Genomic DNA, 20,895 nt, shown 5'->3' on the forward strand with positions numbered 1-20,895 from the left:
TTCCAGCCTTGTGGTGATAGGCTAAGTCTTTTGGCCCAACTTGTAGAAAGGAAGCTAGAATACTGAAAATGGATCTTATCTTGGCAAGGGCCCAGGAATGCCAATAATGAGTCTGAGCGTGAAGAAAGGGCTTAATGCATTTTGTAGTGAGGCAAGGGTGGGCATGAATCCAGTCCGAGGCCCAGTCCTGGCTTGGGGGTCAGATAGGATTCAGCTGTCTTCATTGGAAAGGAAAGTCCAAGACCCACAGTGCACCCCAGAAGTTCTCTCAGCTTGCAGAAGCAAATGTCACCAACTCTCAGCGTGCTGCTTAGAGCCTGTCAGAAAGCTCACCCATTGACAGAAACCTGCTGTGGGGCCCCAAAACAGTGAGGTACCCCTGAGGAGCTGAGCCCTACGCACTTGCTTAAGAGATGGAAAGCCAGTTCCGTAAGCATGAAATCTCAGTACTAAGTTGTATTCTCATAGCTCCAGTTCAGAATTCAGGAGTCTAAAATGAACACTGAAGAGAAAGACGGTGAAAGGTGTCCCGCCCTCATCTCCGTTGCAGTTTAGGAGCCTCTGAAGGTTGGCTTTTGGATTTGCAGTCTAGACAGGCGGCAGACAGTGTGGCCTCATAGTGCGCATGCGTGCCCAGGAGGTGGGTGGAGGAAGATGCCAGGGGTGGGGGAATCCGGCCTGTGGACTGGGGAGCTAGCACTTGCCTTAGACGAAACCCCTGCCCAGCTCCAGCCAGCTGCCGCCTTGCACAAATTGGGGAACAGCAGGCCCCATCTGCTCATTTTTTCCGAATAAACTAAACAGAGGATTTTATGTGTGCAGACTCTCAATCTCCAAAAGTTATTCAATATTCAAAAAAACACCAAATAAGCAAGTAAGCAAAACAAGGTAGGCATGTAGGCCATGACTGCCCACAGCCTGCCAGTTTGAACCTCCGGTCTGCACTTTTTCACGTTACGTGACATTTTGCTTCCAGTATTCACACCTGCTGACATTTCAGGGGGCTGACGTAGGCACTCAGGATCAGTTGGGAGTTTGTGGAGTTAATAACAGTCCAAGTGAATACCGTCCTCAGAATGGGCTTATGTTACAAAAAAGAGAAATAAATAATAGTGGGGACATCCTCTTGCCATTGATAAAAGCAGGGAGGCCATTCTGGAATCCCCACAGAAGAGACATTCCCGTTTTACACCTTGAATAAGAAGCATGGGCACGGGAAGCAGCGCTGGGAGGGAGGTCAGGCCTCGCCCACGCCCCTCTCCCGCTGCCTCTGACCTTTAGCGAAGTCACACAGTAACTTCATTATCTACGAAAGGTAAACTCTGCCGAGAAATCAGATGTTATCCCAACAGTTGTTAAACAATGGAAGTGTTGCTTCCCTTCGCTAAAGCATGTCTTGTCATTCTCAATAAGACAATCTGGTCTCAGGGACTCAGTAGATGACCAGGTCCCATACAAGAGGCGCTTTCCTTTAAAAATGTGTCTGTGAATAAAATAAGTGATTTTAGCAGTTTTAAAGATAATAAAATGGGGTGCCTGGGTGGCTTAGTGGGTTAAGCCTCTACCTTTGGCTCAGGTCATGATTTCAGGGTCCTGGGATCGAGCCCCACATCGGGATCTCTGCTCAGCGGGGAGCCTGCTTCCCCCTCTCTCTCTGCCTGCCTCTCTGTCTACTTGTGATCTCTTTCTCTGTGTCAAATAAATACAAATCTTTAAAAAAAGATAAAAACAAGTCAGGTTATTGTGCTGTTGTTCACTGAGCACCATTTAGAATAAACCCATAGGAGTGTTGGCATAATCAACACACGTCCTGTGGCAGATTGGAAAATCATGTCGGCATCAAGTTGGCATGTTAGACCTCATTCAGCCGTGTCTGTTCTTTGATATTTTTCTATAGGCATTTTTTTGTAGAAATTTGTTATTTGACCCTTTGTATTGCAGAAAATTCTGATTTTTTTTTCTTTTTCTTTTTGGACAGCCCATGCTTTGCACGTTCTTGATCATTTCACCATAAATACGTTTGCCACAAGCATTTTGCCACCTGTCTAATTGGCCTTAAGGCAGTTTTGCCATAAAAGAGAAAATCATGAAAAATAACAGGAACATTCATTAAAGAAGACATAATGATACGTGAAAAAATTAATTAAGGTGCCGTAAGGGTATTTGCCATAAAAGCGAAAGCCGTAAAAAATAAAATAGGGATGTTTTAAAGGACATAATTAAACATGAATAAAATGAATGATAAAATTCATTGTTAATGTCTTCCTTCATTTGGAGAGGTATCAGTTTTCCAAATACTAGGATGCACATTTGTCACTGAGCATTTGTATTGTACTATAAAAGGCTTCTACACTCTTATTCATTCCTGATATATTGTTACATGTCCATTCAAGAGACGTTCCAGAGTTCTGTGGGAGATGTGTAAGACATATTAATGCTGTAATGCATTTTTAACAGAGCTTTGTTACCATTGTAACCGATGTATTGTTTTCTAGTATAGTATGCAATCCAGGTTTATTCTGTGTTATTTCACACTTCCAGGAGGTTTTATCACCGTATTTTTCTATTGAGTCGATACATACTAGTTATCCTCCACTATTGAAGACCGCCATGACCACTCATCACTGTATAGAACATGATAAGCTCTAGCCAAGAGATCAGTAATGTAAAAATGGGAACTTTGTCAGTGGAGTAATGAAACCAAAGCGCCAACGGGTTCTTCTGTTTCAGAGCAGAATTGCCTTATGGTCAATTACTTAGCAGTGGAAATGTTTGGAAGTGAAAATGCCTGTGGCCAAGAGGTCCACGGTGAAAATCCCAGATACACGTTTCACATCCCCACTCTGAGAGCTGCCTGTCAAAGACCCCGTTCAGAGGCTCTGGGTCGGTTGATCAGTTAGTTATTTAGGAATATGTGCATGGTGGCAGCACCTATCAGCAGAGATCAGTTTGAGCCACATCTTTTCATACTTGTTTGCTTAGCAGTGTTTATGTAATTATATCAATATTTCCTTTTGCTGTACCATAATCATTTTATAAGAACAAGTAGGAAAGTGAGAAACAAAAGTGAAGATTGTCTTCTATTGTGGGAAAAGATACATAACATAAAATTTACCATATCCACCCTAAGAAGTACAATTCTGTGGCCTTAAGTACATTCATAGTGCTGGGCGGTCATCACCCGTCTTTCTCCAGAACTTCTCCATCTTCCCAAACAGAAACTCTGCCCAAAAGACAGTAACGCCTGCTCCTCCCAGCCCCTGGAAACCTCTGTTCTTCTTTCTGGCTCTACGAATTCATCTCTAGGTACTTCATGTAAGTGGAATCATACAGCAGTTGTTCTTTTGTGTTTGCTGGAAGTGAAGATTTTAAAAAGGAACAGCATAGCTCTTACAACATAAACGAAATTGAGGCAGAGGTAGTAGAAGTCACCATAAGTGATGAAAGCATAAGCCTTTAGGGTAATCAGATACAGACCAGTTGGCTGGGCATTTAGTGGTAAATAAAATAACAAAACTGCAGATTATAGAAGATGATAGGAAAGTTGGAGCTAAGAATGTGAGCCAAGGCTGTGTGATAAGAGGTGAGGCCCATGATCTTTGCTTTCAGATGCTTAAACCCCAGCAACAGCACCCACGGGGGCGGGGTGGGTCGCGTTTTCCCGGTGTGCCTATCCACGGGCATGGAGAAAAGCCCTTAAAGGAGAATAGCCAGATCAAAGGGAAGGTACAGAACTTCTCTCTCTCTCTTGCCATGTTCATCCCCTCCGCTACAAACTCTGGGCCAGTGGGACTTCAGAATTGAGTAAACCTTGCCACCACCCTAGGAAAGTGTTCTAGTAGGTGCAACAGATTCTCAAGTAGATGTGGGAACTCTAGTGCAGTAAGTAGTCTGCTAAAGGCATCAGCATGGTATGACTGAGGACAGAGAGCCACATGAACCACTTGCTGTCCTCTCAAAACATGTTGTTCATGTCTTGGATGAGGAGCATTCCTTTTTCCCACCTGCGTTGGGTGGTCCTACTTCCCAATACTTTGAGGTAACTCCAAATTTTGGAGGACAAAGCCTGGGTCATGGTGCCCTCCCCCTCTCTTGGGTTTCTTGCAGTGCCTCCTAAAAGCCACACTTTGGTGCCTACCTTAGTGAACTTTGCACACATTGTTCCCTCTGCTTGGAAGCCCCTCCCACACCTCTTGGCTATGACAGTTCCTACCCCTCAGTTCCTTAAGGAACTCCTCTCCAGTGAGACCTATCAGTGTAGAGACTTACTGTGCTTCCACTATGACTCACATTTTCCTTTCCATAACAAGCATGACATTTGTAATGACTTCTTCGACATTTTTTTTTCATGCGGATGGTACAAACTCCATGGAAATGGAGCCATTTTCTTGCTGTGTCTCTAGTGCCTTGTACACTTGATAATGGTGGGTGTTTGGAAATACATGTGGGTCAATCAATGGAAGAATAAGTGATCATATAAGTAATTTCTCAGGTTTTAGGAAGGATGAATATTTTCTTTGCAATGATTTTTCTGTAATACACATGACTTCCACTTAATGATTTACAGGCTTTTCAGTAATTTCTCCAACATTATGTGTCCTGAGTACCAACATGGGGTTTTAAAAGTGAGCGGGCACTTTTTTTTTTGATGGTAGTTATGACTTGGCATTTTGAATCAGGATTTTATAGATGATCTTTATCAAGTTCAGAAAGTTCCTTCTATTAGTAATTTGCAGAGAGTCTGTATGATGGACGGATATTGAATTTTTGCTAAACACTCTTTCTGCATCAATCCCATATTTTCTCCTCTTCAGTCTCTTGATATGATGGGTTACACTGATTGGTTTTTTAATATGGAGCCCCATTTGTATTCCCCAAGATAAAACTTTGTCACAATGTATAAATCTTTTCATATATGCTGAATTTTTTGCTAATATTTTGCTAAGGATTTCTGACACCATCTACCAGGAGGTAGTGTCAGCTCCCACAGGTTTTAGGGGCTCTGTGCCAGGAAAAGCATTGGAAGAACAAATGTGTATTTCTTCTTATAAATTACTATATCACAATATTCATAAAGGATATCAGCCTGTTGCTTTATTTTTGTATTGTTTGTTTGATTTTGATATCAGGGTAATACTAGCTTCATGAAATCAACTGGGGAATATTCCCACTGCTTCTGTTTTTTGGAAGAGATTATGTAGAATTGGTATTATTTTGTAGAATTCACTAGTAAAACCATCTAGGACTAAAGATTTCTTTTTTATTTTTTTAGGAATTTTAAATTACAAATTCAGCTTATTTTGTTTTTTTTTTTTGTTGTTGTTGTTGTTTATTTGTTTGTTTTTGCTTGTTATGTGGCTGTTTAAATTACCTCCTTCATGTTGGGTAAATTATGGCTATTTGTGTTTTTGAGGAATCAGTCCATTTCACTGAAGATGTCAAATGTGTGTGTAAAGTTGTTCATAGTATTTCCATACCATATTTTTGATGTTGGCAGAATCTGTAGGGACAGGTTTCTTTCACTTAGCACAATGTTTTCGAGGTTTATCTATGTTGTAGCATGTATCAATAGGTTGCACCATTTTGTGACCAAATAATACTCCATTTTTTGCCATATTTTGTTTATCCACTTATCAGTTGATGGGCATTTGGGTTGTTTTTACCTTTTGGCTGTTATCAATAATACTGCTCTGACATTTCTGTGCAAGTTTCTATGTGGACAGATTTTCATTTCTTTTGTATATATACCCAAGAATGACATTTCTAGGCCCAATAAGTCTGTGTTTATCTTTCTGAGGCATGGCCAGACTGTTTGCCAGTGTGGCTGTACAGTTTACATTCCAAGCAGCCATGTAGAAGGACCCCCATTTTTCCACATCCTCATGAACATTTGTGATTACCTGCCTTTTTGATGATAGCCATCCTAGTGGGTGTGAAGACCCATAAGTTATTTAGAAGAGTTTCCAAGTCGAGATTTTTTTTTTTAAATATGTGACTGATTTCTAGTTTGACTCCATTGTGATAAGAGAATATATTCTGTAAGATTTCAGTTCTTTTAGGTCTACTGAGGTTTGTTTTTGTGGCGTGGGATATGTTCTATCTTGGTATATGGTCTGTGGATTCTTAAAGGTAGATTGTGCTGTTGCGTTTGGAGTAGGATTGATGGCCTAGTTTTTTTTATCAGTTGAGAGTGAGGTATTGAAGTCTTTATAATTGTGTGCCTGTCTCTTTCTTCTGATTCTGTCACTTTTTGTTTCATGTATTTTGTAGTTCTGTTGTTTGGTGCATGTACATTTAGGCTTGCCATGTGTTGGTAAATTAGCCCTTTCATCATTATGTGATGGCCTGTCCTGTCCTGCTGGTAATTTTCTTTGCACCAAAGCTTATGTTATTGAGTATTAATAGAACTACTTCTACTTTCTTTAGATTAATGTTTATTGATATAACTTTCTTTATTATTTTACTTTCAACCCAGCCTATATTCCTGTATTCGAAGTGAAGTTTTTGTAGGCAGCATACAGTTGGGTGATACTTTTCAATCTGTTCTACTAACAGCTGCCTTTAATTTATGTATTTGGCACATTTACATTTATGTAATTATTGATATGTTTGTTTTAAATCTGTGACTTTATTTTTTGTTCTCTGTTCCTTATTTCTCTGTTTTCTTTTCCTGCCTTCCTGTGGGTTATTTGAACATTTTTTTGGAACTCTGGTTTTATTTATCTAGTGTTGTGGGGAGTACCTCTTTGTATAAGCCTCTTTAGTGGTTCCTCTAGGAATTATTATATATATATGTGTGTGTGTGTATGTGTCTGTATATATGTATTATCTGTATATTATTTTGTGTGTATATATAGACATATATTTATACATAAAGATATGTATTATAACTAATAGTTTACTGATATAGTCATTTACCACTTTGAGTGAAGTATAGACCTTACCTCCTGTTACGTCTTTTTATTTTTTCTAACTCGTCATAGAGTTGTTCTAAACATTTTCTCTATATACATTGAGAACCACATCAAGTAGTGTTCTAATTTTGGCTTCAGTGGTCAAACTTAATTTAGAAAATTCAAGAGGAGAAGAAAAAATGCATAGAATTTTATCACCCTCCCACCAGGTAGATTTGTTCATCAGCCCTTAACCTCTCTGAGCACCATAGTTGAGGGATTTCTATGGCGCCTTTATCACAGAAGTATTATCAATTATTAACTCGCCAGCTCCTTTCCCCTCCCCAAAGGATGAGGCAATGAAGCTGAAAGTTAAAAGCTTCTCCTCATGGCTTGGTCTTCCTGGTGACCTGTCCTTACCCTTTGGCTATCCAGAAGCTCACTATGAGTTTCCTCATTAGAACCAAAGTCACTTTTGTCACCCAGGAAATTCCAAGGAACTTAAGAGCTCTGTGTCAAGAACTGGGGTCAAAGGCCAGGTATACTAAAAGATGCTCCTAGCACTTCTATCACTTAGGAAATCACAAAGGTTTTAGGAGCTTGGGATGAGGGCAGGAAACTGAGGATGAAGACCAAAAATGTAAATATTTTTCTAGTATCAGAGAATCAACACTCTTTTCCCTCATCCAGACCAGCAACATGATCTGTTGGAACAAGTGTCAAAATGTATTTTGCATGTCCCCTCCTTTCATACATATCACGACTTCAGTGAAAAACATCATATCCTTCCTGGATTATTGACAGACTGGTGTTCCTGCCTTCATTTTTCAGTAGCAGCTAGAATGACCCTATGGAATGGTGAATCTGATTTTGATGTTCCTCTCATCAAAAGCTGCCAGTGGGTCTCATTGCACTCAAAAAAATATCCAAAGTCTTTCTCATGATCACACGTGCTGTGTACTCTACTATTTTGCTGCCTTTCCACTTCACTTCCTACCATGGTCTCTTTACTCTCCGTGCTCCAGCCATGGTGGCTTCCTGGGTCAGGGTGCTCCCAACTCAGGACCCTTGTTCTTCCACATGTTTCTCATACTCTGTCCATACAGGGTTTTGTGCAGACATCACCCATCAGAGAAGCTTTCTTTGACCAGAATGGTATCCAGTATCATCTCATCCTGTCACTTTGCATGCTTTCACACTTCTCTGTCTGCCTTTGTAGGGCTCAGCACTATTTGCGATGATGAATTTACTGGTTGATGTCTTCATTTCCTCTTTCCCTCCATTAAACTGCAGCCTTCTGGTACAGTGGCCTTCTCTCATTCATTGCTGCATTCCTAGTCCCTGATATGGTACCTGGCACATGGTAGAGTCCCTACAAAGGTATATTGAATGAGAAATACGATTGGATGACATTGATCATTTCTACTGCTTCTGAATTTTCCATGTTATATATAGTGTTGCAACATAGTGTTTTCCTGTTGTATATACATATTCTTTTGCCTTACTACGTAAGTGTGTGGAATGGCTCTCCTCTTAGACTTTTTGAGACGCATAGATCCCTTTCACGTTTGGGCTCCTCTTAAGCTTTTTAGTTACATGTTTGCATCAATATCGTCTTTATTTTCAGTGATGGTTAATCATGTCCATTTGGTGTAAAACTCTAATTGGACAGTTCTCATCCCTTCATTTCCAAATTCCAGTCTCTAGTCTCTTGGGCAGGGCTTGTCTCCGTTCACTCCAGGTGTGGAAGGAGTGGAGGGTTCTGAGATACCCTCATTGGCTCTCCCTTGCCCATAGAATAGAGGTAGGTCTTCAAAGATTGGATTACCAGGCCTTCTACCGTAGGGTCACTCCCTATTTGATTGGCTCATCTCTTCCTTGCTGTATACACTTGGTAGCCAGGTTGGTTGTGCTGTCCCACTGTCATGGTGCCTAGCCTTTACCCCGTGCCTTCCTCGTGCCTCATCCTCCTGAAACTGAAATATGCACAGCCAGTTATCTTAATGCCACCTCCTCTAATTCCTTCCTGAACCTCCTCATCTGAATTTCCTTCCCTTCCCTGCCCTTTAGTACTTGTTACATCTCTTCTTTCCTGTCTTGTAGGATAATGACTTGTGTTCATGTCTGATCTTCTGTACCAAATAGAAGATCACTGAAGATACAGCCCATTTAAGATCCAATACAAGGTGCCTCAGAGCCTTGTGCAGGGAAGGGACTCAGTAGTTTGGTGAACAAAGGTTTAACTCTTTGCTCCTTTTCAGAATTCTTCATGGACAGACTGTACTCACTGTGTTTCTCTTTTCTTTGCAAGCAGTCATGTCATTTGGAAAAATCAAATACCACCTAAGTCCTGCTTTGGAATAATTCCCACAGATTTTTAATGTTTCATTTATATTTTCTTTTTTTCCAGTTATTATATTATTATAAGTCCTTTGCAACCTCATAAGGGGAGCATTTTTTAAAATCTCTACAGAAGGATTGCAGATTCAGTTCTGAGACCACTGCAATAAAGCGCACATGCAGTAAAACAGGTCAAATGAATTTTTTGGTTTCCCAGTGCATGTAAAAGCCATATTCATACCACTTTGTAGTTTACTACTAAATGTTTGATAGCATTATATGTAAGATAGTATGTATACCTTAATTAAAAAATACTTGACTGCTAAAAATAATGCTAACCATCATCTGAACTTTGAACAAGTTATAATCACTGATCACAGATCACCATAACAAATATAATAATAATATAGAAGTTTGAAATATTGGGAGAATTACCAAAATGTGATATAGAGACACAAAGTGAGCACATGCTCTTGGAAGAATGGTGCCAGTTGATTTGCTCAAGGACACAGAGCTGCCACAAACCTTCAATTTATAAAAAATGCAGTATCTGCAAAGCACAGTAAAACAAATTGCAGTAAGACAAGGTTTGGCTCCATATTCATAGTTGCACTATTTTTGAGTGGGGTGAAATTAAATGTATCTTTCAGCCCCAGCATGTGACTAAATATTGTAAGAATGTGTTACTGACATAAATCAGTTAATTCTGTTTTGTTTACTGAATTCCATTCTGTTTATGTATTTATTTCTTTCCGTATTTTTACTGTTTGTTTTAACTTATTTACTCAATTTGATTCTATTTATTTTTTTAAAAGATTTTATTTATGTATGTATCTATTTATTTGAGAAAGAGAGAGATCAGGGAGAATGGCAGAGGCAGAGGGAGAGGCATACTCCCAGGTAGGCAGGGAGTCCTGGGATTGAGCCCCCCAGGACCTGTGTTGGAGGCAGATGTTTAACTAGCTGAGCCACTCAGGTGCTCCTCTATTTATTTTTAGGATTGGATTCTTTCACTCAGTCTTTGTCCACTTAGCATTATCATGCAATGCTAACAGCTTGTTGCTGTTTCAGATCAAAATGATGTTTATCACTACTTCCTGCTTCTCATTACCTATTGCTTACTACAATTCTGTTTTTAAAAAATGTGTATTTGGTTGCTCTGTAAATTAGGATACATGAATCCAGCATTTTTACCTTTGAATGAACTTGCTTATTTCTCTTAATACTGAAAAACAAATTTAATGTACTCTGTAAATATTTACCTTTATTTCCCCCCAGCCAAGTAGACCTGGCTCATTTTAGACTAGTCTTTACGTTAAATCCGGTATTTTCCAGAGTTGCTTCAAGAAGGAGCAGCCTGGGAAGCTAGTTCTGAATCAGGCTGCCTCTGTGCCTTTGTTTCCCAGGGTACTCAACATGAGCTTGGAAAATATTGGTGGATCTAATAAACATCATTATTTTTTCTTTAAGCTCTCATAAAATACGGAGCATTAATTGGATGGTTTGTGTTTGTCTGCACCTGGAGGCTGCACTGTCTCTCCAGAGGGCTTGCCTATTTCCCCTTTCCCCCCTGGGGGTGTCACTTGTTCATTAGAACTGTACATAATTTTTGAAACTTTGTGTGGTTTCTTGTGGTGGTGGTGGTTCTCTGTAATTCAGATTCTTACATTGTTGCCCTTTTGTGGATCCTGCTATCTGGAAGCTTCCTGTCTTCTCTTCCCAGCATTTGACAAATAGATTATTTTAAGTATAATGAAAAATTATAGAGTGAATCAATTGCTTTGTACTCAGCTACACAGAGCTCTTTAGCTTTCAACTCAGTTTGTTTCGATACTTGTTTGCAAAGAGAAATTAAAATAGATTCAGTCTAAGAGGTTGTCTTAGTGGTGTATTTTGTATGGAACCCTGATCCTGTGCCCCTTCTCACTAAGTGGATTTCTACAAAAATTTAAATAAAATAAACCTTTTTTAAAAAAAGATTTCATTATTTATTCATCAGAGGGAGACAGCAAGAAAGGGAACACAAGCAGGGGGAGTGGCAGAGGGAGAAGCAGGCTCCCAGCTGAGCAGGGAGTCCAATGCAGGCCTTGATCCCAGGACCCCGGATTGCTTAACGACTGAGCCACCCATGCACCCCTAAAATAAAACAAACTTTAAACTACCCATCCTCGCAGACTTTTATGTGCTAGTAATAAAAAGTGAACGACACAAGTACAATGCCCCAAATACTACTAAGTAGAACTTAGCAGGAAATATAAAGAAGAGACTAATATGGGGAGGTAACCCACAGCCTAGGGCCAAAGATGCCCCTCACCCCCCATTTTCTATGGTCTGGGGGTAAAAAATGGCTGTTATAATTTTAAACTGTTAAAATCAAAAGAAGAATGATATTTTGTGACATGTAAACTAGTAGGAAATTCTCATTTCCATGTCCACACATAAAGTTTTATTAGGACATAGCCGCTCGTACACTTAGGTATTGTCTCTGGCTCCTTTTGTACTATGACAGCAGAGTAAAATCTGGTCTATGAACTGGAAATATTTACTGTGGGGCTTTTGATAGAAAATAGTTAGCTGATCCCCGGACTGAGCAGTAGATTGTACTTGTGGTAGCTCATGTTCCAAACCTTGTAAAAACTGTGAAAAAGTTCATCTTGTTTTTCCTGATAACCGATCTATTTCTCCATAACATCTGATGAGATAATGACCCTGGAGAGCAAATTCTGCCTATTCAAGTTCATTTACCCAAGGAAGAGTCGGGGTTGGGGAGAGCAGTAAGTGAATGCACATTTGCAAATGTTGATTCGTTTGTTTTACTCTGGGAATGAAGAAATTTAAGAAGACTTTTGTTTTGTTTTCCTGCTATGTTTGACTCTTGTCATCCATACACCCTACACGCTTACACACCAAACCTTCCAGCCCGCAGAGAGCATGTTGTAAGATTTGAGGTCTCTGCTTTATGTTCACCAGAAATCACAGAACTAAGATCTTAGTTGACCACCCTTCCTTTAATCCCTCCTTATTCCTGGAATAACTGGGCAGATCCAGTAACTACCATCCAGTTTCAAGCAAAAGGTCACTCGGGCCAATCAGGGGGGACCTGAGCTTTCACAGAAGAAAGGAGAGGAGCGTTTTCAAAATGTAAACACAGGATCTTGTTAAACAGCAACTGCTGGCTTGTTGCTATTCTTTTCTGATATCTGCTATTAGTTTATATGTTACTTTTCCGACTAGTGTTTATGTTACGAAGTGTCCCTTCAGGAGCCAGAGGTCCCCCTCCTTGTCCCCCAGCACCTGTCCCAGTGGCCCTTTTGTCTCGGGCCATCCTGCATGTCTGTTTCTGCTTTTCTCCCATTGACCGTATTTCCAACCCTCCGTCCTTAGGATAAGAACCTCCTTGAAGGCCAGTGACAGAAGACCATATCCCACGTGAGAGCCCTGGGTACCTGGGTCTGTGTGGCAAGTAAAGGAAAGCGAGAGGCCATGCGGAAAAGAGGGAGCCACCAGGGAGAAATGGAAGCCACCATCGTGGCCTGAGTGACACCAGTGAGCCTTGCTCACTCTCTAGTCTGTCTGCAGAGGAACCTGTTCCTTGCTTCTGTGCATTTCTTTAGAATTGTTTCCTTGGGGCAGCTGGGTGGTTCAGTTGACTGAGTGTCTGCCTTTGACTTGGGTCATGATCCTGGGTCCTGGGATCGAGCCCCACATCAGGGCTCCCTACTCAGTGGGGAGCCTGCTTCCCTCTCCTTCTGGTCCCCCTATTTGTACTCTTTGTCTTTTTCTGTCAAAAGGGTAAATAAATCTTAAAAAAGAACTCTTTTCTATTGTGTTCTCATGTGGGGGGGGACCGGGATGGGGGGCATTCGTGACATCCCAGGTACAGTGGTGCCTCATCATGGTTACAGTCTTTGACATACGTCAGTGTGTCCCCATTTTGCAAGTGAGCAAACAGGGCCCAGGCCTGGTTGTAACCTCCCCATGGTCACGAGCAGCATCAGGAACATTGGGTCTGAGGCCGGGGACAGTCATCATATAGCATCCATCAAGGCCCACGGCACACACAGCGCCTTCAGGCTGGGTCTTATTGCCCTATGCTCCTGAAAGGAGCTGATTTCACTTAGACTCAAGGGGGCTATTAGGGGCAGGCCCATCCTTATTACTCAGGGAATGTTGCCCCGAGAAGCAGGACTCAGTGTGAAGAGAAGTTACAAAGATGAGGTTCTCAGGGGATGTTCTTCAACTTCTCTGTTCAGCACAGAGGTCAGCAGGGCAGAGGTCATGGAGGAAGGGTGGCTGAACCGGCTGAATACATTTTTCCCCAACAGTGATTGGAGCCTCCGAGAATATGAATAAAAACTTGATCAGAGTGGGTGGGATGATTTGAATCCCCATGTAAAGGTGTTCACATTATTAATTAGAAATTCTCTAAATCTCTTCAAATTAGCATGATCCCTTTTTTGTTGTTTTTCACAAGCTGTGCCATGCCGTGTCTTTAGTACAGTGTGTAGAGTTTTAAGGGTTGGTTTATTAAACTTGCTGTGATACTAAGCTTCTAAGACTCATTCTGTCATTGTAGTATGTTGTTCCTATAGTTCAGATAACTTCCGTTTGCTGCTTTAATTCTGAACTGTGTGAGGTGCCTTCAGGATGGCTGGCTGTTGTCTTATAAATAAGGGCTGTCCTCATGTAAGCCCTATCAGGTGACCTTCCTGTGTGAAGTTGCTCCTCAGGTTACCACATGTGCTGGTACAACCCACATTCTGCTCCTCTCCCCCTGCTTCCAGCCCCACGCCCCCAAACATGGTCATTGTATTAAAGCCACACTGAGCTCCACCGTGAATTAGGAGATGGGTATTTTTCTCCATTTCTTTACTTCCTTGGAGGCTCTTCATGCCTTCTCTATGCATTTATTTAAATATTTATTTATAAAAGATTTTATTTATTTATTTATTTATTTGTCAGAGAGAGAGAGAGACTGCACAAGCAGGCAGAGGCAGAGAGAGAAGCAGGCTCCCTGCTGAGCAAGGAGCCCGATTCAGGACTCGATCCCAGGACCCTGGGATCATGACCTGAGCTGAAGGCAGTGGCTTAACCAACTGAGCCACCCAGGCATCCCTTTCTCTGTGTATTTAATGTCTGTCCTTTCTGGAATCCCTGCCAGATGCTGCTTCCTCCATGATGTCCTTGCTGATTTCCTCCTTCTCTAACCCTTAGAGCTTGTCAGGGACCTCATCACACAGCGTCTTATATTTGAGTAGGTCATAAACATCAGTTCCTTCACCTTGATTAGAAACTCTGAGACTGGAGATCATGGTGGTTTACATCTCTTAAGTAGTAATTACCAGAAGTGCTTTTGAAGGATTGAGTTGGTTATTTCTGAAGGAGTGGACCTCTGAAAACTGAAACATGCTTAGCATTCCAAGTGCACTAGCCTGAAATTGATAAAAGACTTATTTATTTGAGAGAAGGAGAACAGGCACATGCATTGGGTGGAGGGGTGGAGCAAAAAGAGGAGAGAGAGAATCTCAAGCAGATCCCCTGCTGAGTGCTGAGCCTGACGTGGGGCTCAATCTTATGATCCTGAGATCATGACCTGAGCCGAGATCAAGAGTTCGAAGCTTAACCCACCAAGCCACCCAGGCTGCCCCTGAAAATAAAGATATTAAATAAGTTGCAAACTCTGATCAATCCCAAAGGGGACAGTGGTAACCCGAAAGCTGGGGTGTGATCCCCGGCCTTGGCAAGACCCTGTATCTCCTTGAGCCTCAGTTTCCACTGAGATCAATAAATTTAAAAAGATGAAAACAACTTTCCTGCCTTCCTTAAAGTTTTTATGAGGATGAAATTGTGAACTCCAACACATTTTCAACACATTTGAAAATGTGTTGGAGATCACAAAACTGCCTCAAATATAAAATCGTGTAGTCTCATTTAAGAAAATTTCACTGGAGGTAGACAACAGCTATGCTGTGTAAGTATGGTGTACCCGTATCATTGAGCTCCTGATGTAAAGTTGCATTCGTGCCTGACCGTGCTTCCTGAATAGTTTTAAGATCATCTGATTTTTACGCCATACTCTATAGCCAGTTATGCTGACCTGGGAGGTTTTGGAATAGAATCTATTGGTTCTGGCAAAGAGAACCAGTTTACCTTTGCCCTAATTCTTGCATACCTCCAATGCTTTATCTTTATTTTTTCCTTCACAGGTTTCCATCTGTATCACAAGTTGCCCACGATAGTGCCTGAGAGCTGCCTCCTTATAATGGTTGGCCTGCTGCTAGGAGGGATTATTTTTGGAGTTGATGAAAAGTCCCCCCCTGCAATGAAGACTGATGTGTTTTTCTTGTATCTTCTCCCCCCCATCGTGCTCGACGCGGGCTATTTCATGCCCACTCGCCCCTTCTTTGAGAACATTGGCACCATTTTCTGGTATGCTGTGGTAGGGACCCTCTGGAATTCCATTGGCATCGGGGTGTCTTTGTATGGTATCTGCCAAATTGAAGCCTTTGGCCTGAGTGACATCACTCTGCTCCAGAATCTACTTTTTGGCAGCTTGATCTCAGCCGTGGACCCAGTGGCTGTGCTCGCCGTCTTTGAGAACATTCACGTCAATGAGCAGCTCTACATCCTGGTCTTTGGAGAGTCCCTGCTGAATGATGCAGTGACAGTGGTGAGTAACAGGTTCATGCTGTGTGTCCCCAACACCACCAGCCTCCCCAGGTCTGCATCAGCTTTCTGAAGGTGACAGCAGAGTGGAGAACCACAAGCACCAACCACACTTGCACAGTCACGCAGTCCTACACTTAGATGGGCCCCTCACTTGGTTTAAGGCTCTGTCACTGCTGTCTTGAAGTGCTTTGTAAAATGTTTTTTATTGATTATTTTTGATTGATTATTATACAATGGGCCCCTCACTTTCGTGTTGCACGGGGTTGCACAGACTGTGTAGCTGGTCCCTGCTTGCAAGGTCCTGCTGGTGTCAGAGGACCATGAAAGTGAGGGTGACCTTTCCTATCTGAGGATTTCTCAGTTGGCATTTTGAAAATGACAGTCTTTGATCAGAATTCAAGGACTTCGGGTCATTCAGAGTTCTTGGTGAGATGTGATGCTGTTGTGAGTGAACATGCAAAACGGAAGCGAAATGACGATGCCCGCCACGTGCTATTCTGGGTCCGGGGATGGTTTATTAATTCCTTTGTGATTTCAGGCCAGTTTTTCATTACACTCTCACTTTCTGTCTCTGCTCAGCCAGCTTATTTCTGACCCCCACCACTTTCCCGTGAGTGGATATTTATTCAGAAAATGCTAATTTATTTTTAATTCTCACTAATTAACACATAATTAGAGTCAGAGGCTGTTCTGATCTTCATGTGAGCAGAATTTACCTCCAGCCCACTTTCTGAGCTCAGGCAAAGCGTAGGGAAATGGTGAGGAAGCCTCCCACCCCCACACAAGCCTACAAAATGGTCCTCTCCCAGTGAAAGACACTCCGGTGACCCCATATAGCTAAACCCATGAGGGGGCCCCAGTGATGCTGTTTTATTGTGTTAGCTGCCATTAACCTCTTGTGAGGGCCTCCTGTGTGCTTGGGTCTTTGTGACCACCTATGTGGTCATTATTTTTCCCATTTGGTAGGTAAGAAAGTTGAGGCAGAGAAAAATTAAGTAACTTAACTAATTTATATTACTTCGTATGTTCCTCCCATTAAAATATGATTCCTGACTCATTTAAACATCAGCGTAGAAACCAACATCACTCCCTGTTAGCTTATAAACAAAATAAAATATCATTTTGAATGTTGTCCCTTAGCTCCATGTGGACGTTATTATGTAGAAAGTAATTTATTGATAAGGAAATCCCATTTTTTAGAATAGCTGCTAAGATAGCTGTTTTGAGGCAGCTAAGGTCTCTCACTCAAGTAACAAAATACACTTCATTTATTCCATTATTCACTAACAGTGATTAGTCATTAACTTACCAATATTAAATTTTAACTGGGAAAGTACCACAGCAATGAAGACATTTTATAATTTATCCTAATTTCCAGAGGCTTCAACATTTTATTGTGACTTATGTTTGCTATATACATGTTACCCTCGTTGAGGTAGATCGAGGACATTTTCATGAGGTTTTCTTGGATTTCCTTCATGTTCATAAAGAAATAATAACACCCTGGCGCACTTCTAGGGCCGTCCAGCCACGTCAGCTCAGTTTTAGAGTGACACGCCCTGCCTTTACACTGCTTTCTCTTCTCTTAAAGAATTTCTCATTCAGACACCTCAGTGTCCATTCTTTGAGTTCGTCAAGACTCAGATCTGAGCCAACAGTCTGGCTAGATCCCTGTTTAAACTGCGTGAAGGCCCCAGGCTTTCCAGGGTCACATCCGGTGCTTCCTGTCAAGAGGACCCAAGCTGTCGAGTGTGATTTTATGGACAGAGAGGGAGGCCTGACCCAGAGAAGGCAGTGGGCCAGATTGAGGGCGCCATTCCAATGCAGGAAGGAAGACAAGGACAGAGAAAGGGCATGGCTGCTCTTTAGATGTGGAATCCCTTGTTACAAGGCCAAAGCCTATAAGTCAATGACTAACAGTTTCCCGTGAATGAGCCTTCCTTGAGTTAGATACCCTGGGCTCAGAGCCTGTGGACCCTTAAAGCCACACCCATAAGATAGTAAGGCAAGCCCAGGGATTTTGCCTTCCTAACACTGAAGAAAAGACCTCCAGGTATGATATTCCTTGAATTGGCTGAATAGTGGGCTGAACGGATCAGGTGTTAGGAATAATTACAATGACATTTTAAAAAGTGATCATTTTGCCTCCCTTGTCAGGTACCCTCAGAATACAGAGGTGGAGATGCTTTATGGATGATTCTTTGATGTCTAGTCTTATCTGTAGGAGAGATTTAAGGAACCCACGGATTAAGGAACTCCTCATGAAAAGTATGGACCCTGCTGCTCACAGTGAAAATGACGAGTTACTAGGAGTCACAACTAGAAGGGTGAAGATTAAGAAGGGAAAGATTAGAAGGGAAAAGATTCGTATTAAAAAACGTAGTCTAGTCTAGAGTAAAATTATAGGTCTGTGCAATAAATCCTGTCCCCAAATCATGGTAGATTCAATATTCAGCTAGCAGAGTTAAGGGGAGAAAACCTACCATGAAAATGTCTCCGTGCAAAGATAAATTGACATTATATAAATGATGGTCCAGCAGTGCCATTATCCAAGGTTACAGTAGATTGGAATCGATTGGAGAAATGACAGCTGAAGGAACAAAGGTCAGATTTTTAAATGGGATTTTTGTGCTTTCCCTTAGCTTAAATATTAGGCAAAGATCGCTCAGGTTCTCACTTCTAAGATCAGTACTGCCCCTCTGCAGTAGTCCAGAATCAAATGACTTTTGTTCATATGGTAATTTCCGACATCATTTCTAGAACATGTTAATAATGCAAACATTGAATGATCAAATGCACTTTTCAAGAACACTTAAAGAATTTCTTCAATAGGTTTGGTTACGCAGAGCTGGTTCTTTGGAACCAGACTAGGGGTGGGGTTTATGGCCCAGGCATTATGTGCTATGCACTGGAATTTAACTTCAGGAAGCTGGAAGGTAAACAGTAACCACTTGGTACTCATTTTTACTCTTGCAAATTGCAGAATATATTTTAAATTCCTTAGGCAAAAATGTTTCTTGTATTTCATATTTTAAAGAAAGGGTGACCTGAAAACTATTTTTTTCTGGAACAGAGCTTTTCTGACAAAGAACCGGTATTCTTTGCATCATTGTGTTACACAAATTCACTGAGTTCTTGCACCTTTTAAATCAAAGGTCCAAATAGAGAATTTCTAATTCTTATAATACTCTAGTATTTTAGGATCTCATACTCTACCACTTGAGCTAGCTGAGTGGTTAATATAAGTATTTTAAAAATCACAATAATGAGTAAAATATCCTGAGAGTGCTTTCCCTTTCCCCTTCCCTCAACTGTCACATTAGCCCACCACAAAACACAAGTAGCACTGGTATTTCAGTCTTTAAAAAATGCGGTTGTCAAGTAGAGGAAAACTTTGCACAGACCAACTAGAGACATAATTGTAGCCAACATGCCTAGTACACGTGCATATGCATATACATATATAAATTCTAACTCCAGAAGCACTTTCCTACATAGATTCCCTTGCATTACAGTTCAAGTATTTAAGAGGAATGAGCTAACTGGGGGTTATAGCCAGTGGTAACTGAAAGAATTTTATCTTGTGCTGATCACTGGGTATCAGGTTCACTGTAAAGCAGGTGGGAGGGTATGGAAAGCCTTCTGGTTGCCAAGGCAACATCTCTACCTAAGACATTGCCCTGTAACATTGCCCTGGCTTCCGAGGCAGTAGAATGATTGAACTAGAGCTCCTGCCCTGTGTGCTGAAGGTACAGCGCCTGTGACTCAGCTCAGTTCTGTGCAAAACCTGAAGAGCTGTTGAAACTGGCATGTCCCTTTGATCAATTTGATGGACTGAGTTGCCAGAAGATGCCTCTGGAAAAACTGTGACTGCATGTCAGGGCAACATAGGGACACAGGCCTGAGCCACCTTTGGAGTCCTCATAAATGGTCTTGGTGGGGTGGGGAGGGAGGAGGAGGAGGTGATCTGGGTCCTGTGGACAAGGACTCTCTAATTTTGCTGGGGTAGATCCCCAAGAGGCAGTGCCCACTGTGGAAGATGGCCTGTCCCCGAAGCCTCACTGGATTAGGAGATCATCTTTGTTGCAGGAGGGCAGAGGTGAAGGTGATCTGTGGGGGCTGTAGGAGTTCAGGAAGGCTCTTGAGAGGAACAGTGGCTTCAGCTGGGCCCAGGAAGATGAACAGAGTTTCCCAGGGCATAGGGGCTGTGTTCCTGCCAAGAGAAACCGTGAGAGGGAAAGCAGGGGAAGTGGTGAGTGATGGTATTAGGTTTTGTGGAGCCGAGATGAGACCCTCTCCCATACTGAAGGGTATTGGAAAGCAGTAAAAATAAAACAAACAAAGCAAAACAAAAACCCAAAACAACAACAACAACAATACCAGGTATATTGAGCCTTCCCAGAGTCAAGGATTTTAAACTTGAGAGTGACAAATGGAATGGCAGTATTTAAAGGAAGTGAGTCTTGTGTTGGCTGGAGGGGGCATTCGAGCAATGGTGAGCTGAGATTTGCTGGTGTGGGTGGGAGTCAGAGAGAGCAGAAGCCTGGGTGACCAAGTGGCTGGGCAGAGGGAGGCTGACTTTGCAGAGACGGCTGGTGGAGAAGCCTGCCTCTCTCTTCTGGCAGCAGGTGGCCGTCCCTCTTCGTCCTTGGCTGTTGGGAGACAAGGGGTGTATATATAGCCCATCTCTGATCCCATCTCCGGAAATGACCACAGTGTGTTGATGTGGACGGAATCCCGCCGGCAGCATGCCTCTGGTTGGAAGTGGGAAGAGGCTGCTGTTTTAAATACCTTTCTTTTCTGACAAATGATGATCCTCTCAACATTTTTAAATCCTCAGGGGAAGAAGTTGCTCTTTTTGTTCCTTCTTAGTCAAGTCATTTCCTGGGGCTACAGAACTAACTGCTTTTGAATGTCATATTGACGATGACGAGAAAAAAGCTCCTTCATTTCTAAATCCCAAACCACCGCTTTCTTCAGCAGCAGCAGATCT

At 41.9% G+C, this 20,895-nt stretch overlaps 1 protein-coding gene across 4 annotated transcripts in view; it reads left to right on the forward strand.

The window, feature by feature from the left end:
- Nucleotides 1–20,895, forward strand: part of SLC9A2 (solute carrier family 9 member A2) — a 98,963-nt gene that overhangs the window by 17,213 nt on the left and 60,855 nt on the right. For all 4 annotated transcript variants that reach the window (XM_082747160.1, XM_082747161.1, XM_082747162.1 and 1 more), the window contains exon 2: nucleotides 15,440–15,903. In XM_082747160.1, the coding sequence (XP_082603286.1) occupies nucleotides 15,440–15,903 (464 nt within the window). The remainder of the gene's footprint in view (nucleotides 1–15,439; nucleotides 15,904–20,895) is intronic.

Source organism: Mustela nivalis (genome assembly GCF_964662115.1).
Source record: "Mustela nivalis genome assembly, chromosome: 8".
Classification (NCBI taxonomy): domain Eukaryota; kingdom Metazoa; phylum Chordata; class Mammalia; order Carnivora; family Mustelidae; genus Mustela; species Mustela nivalis.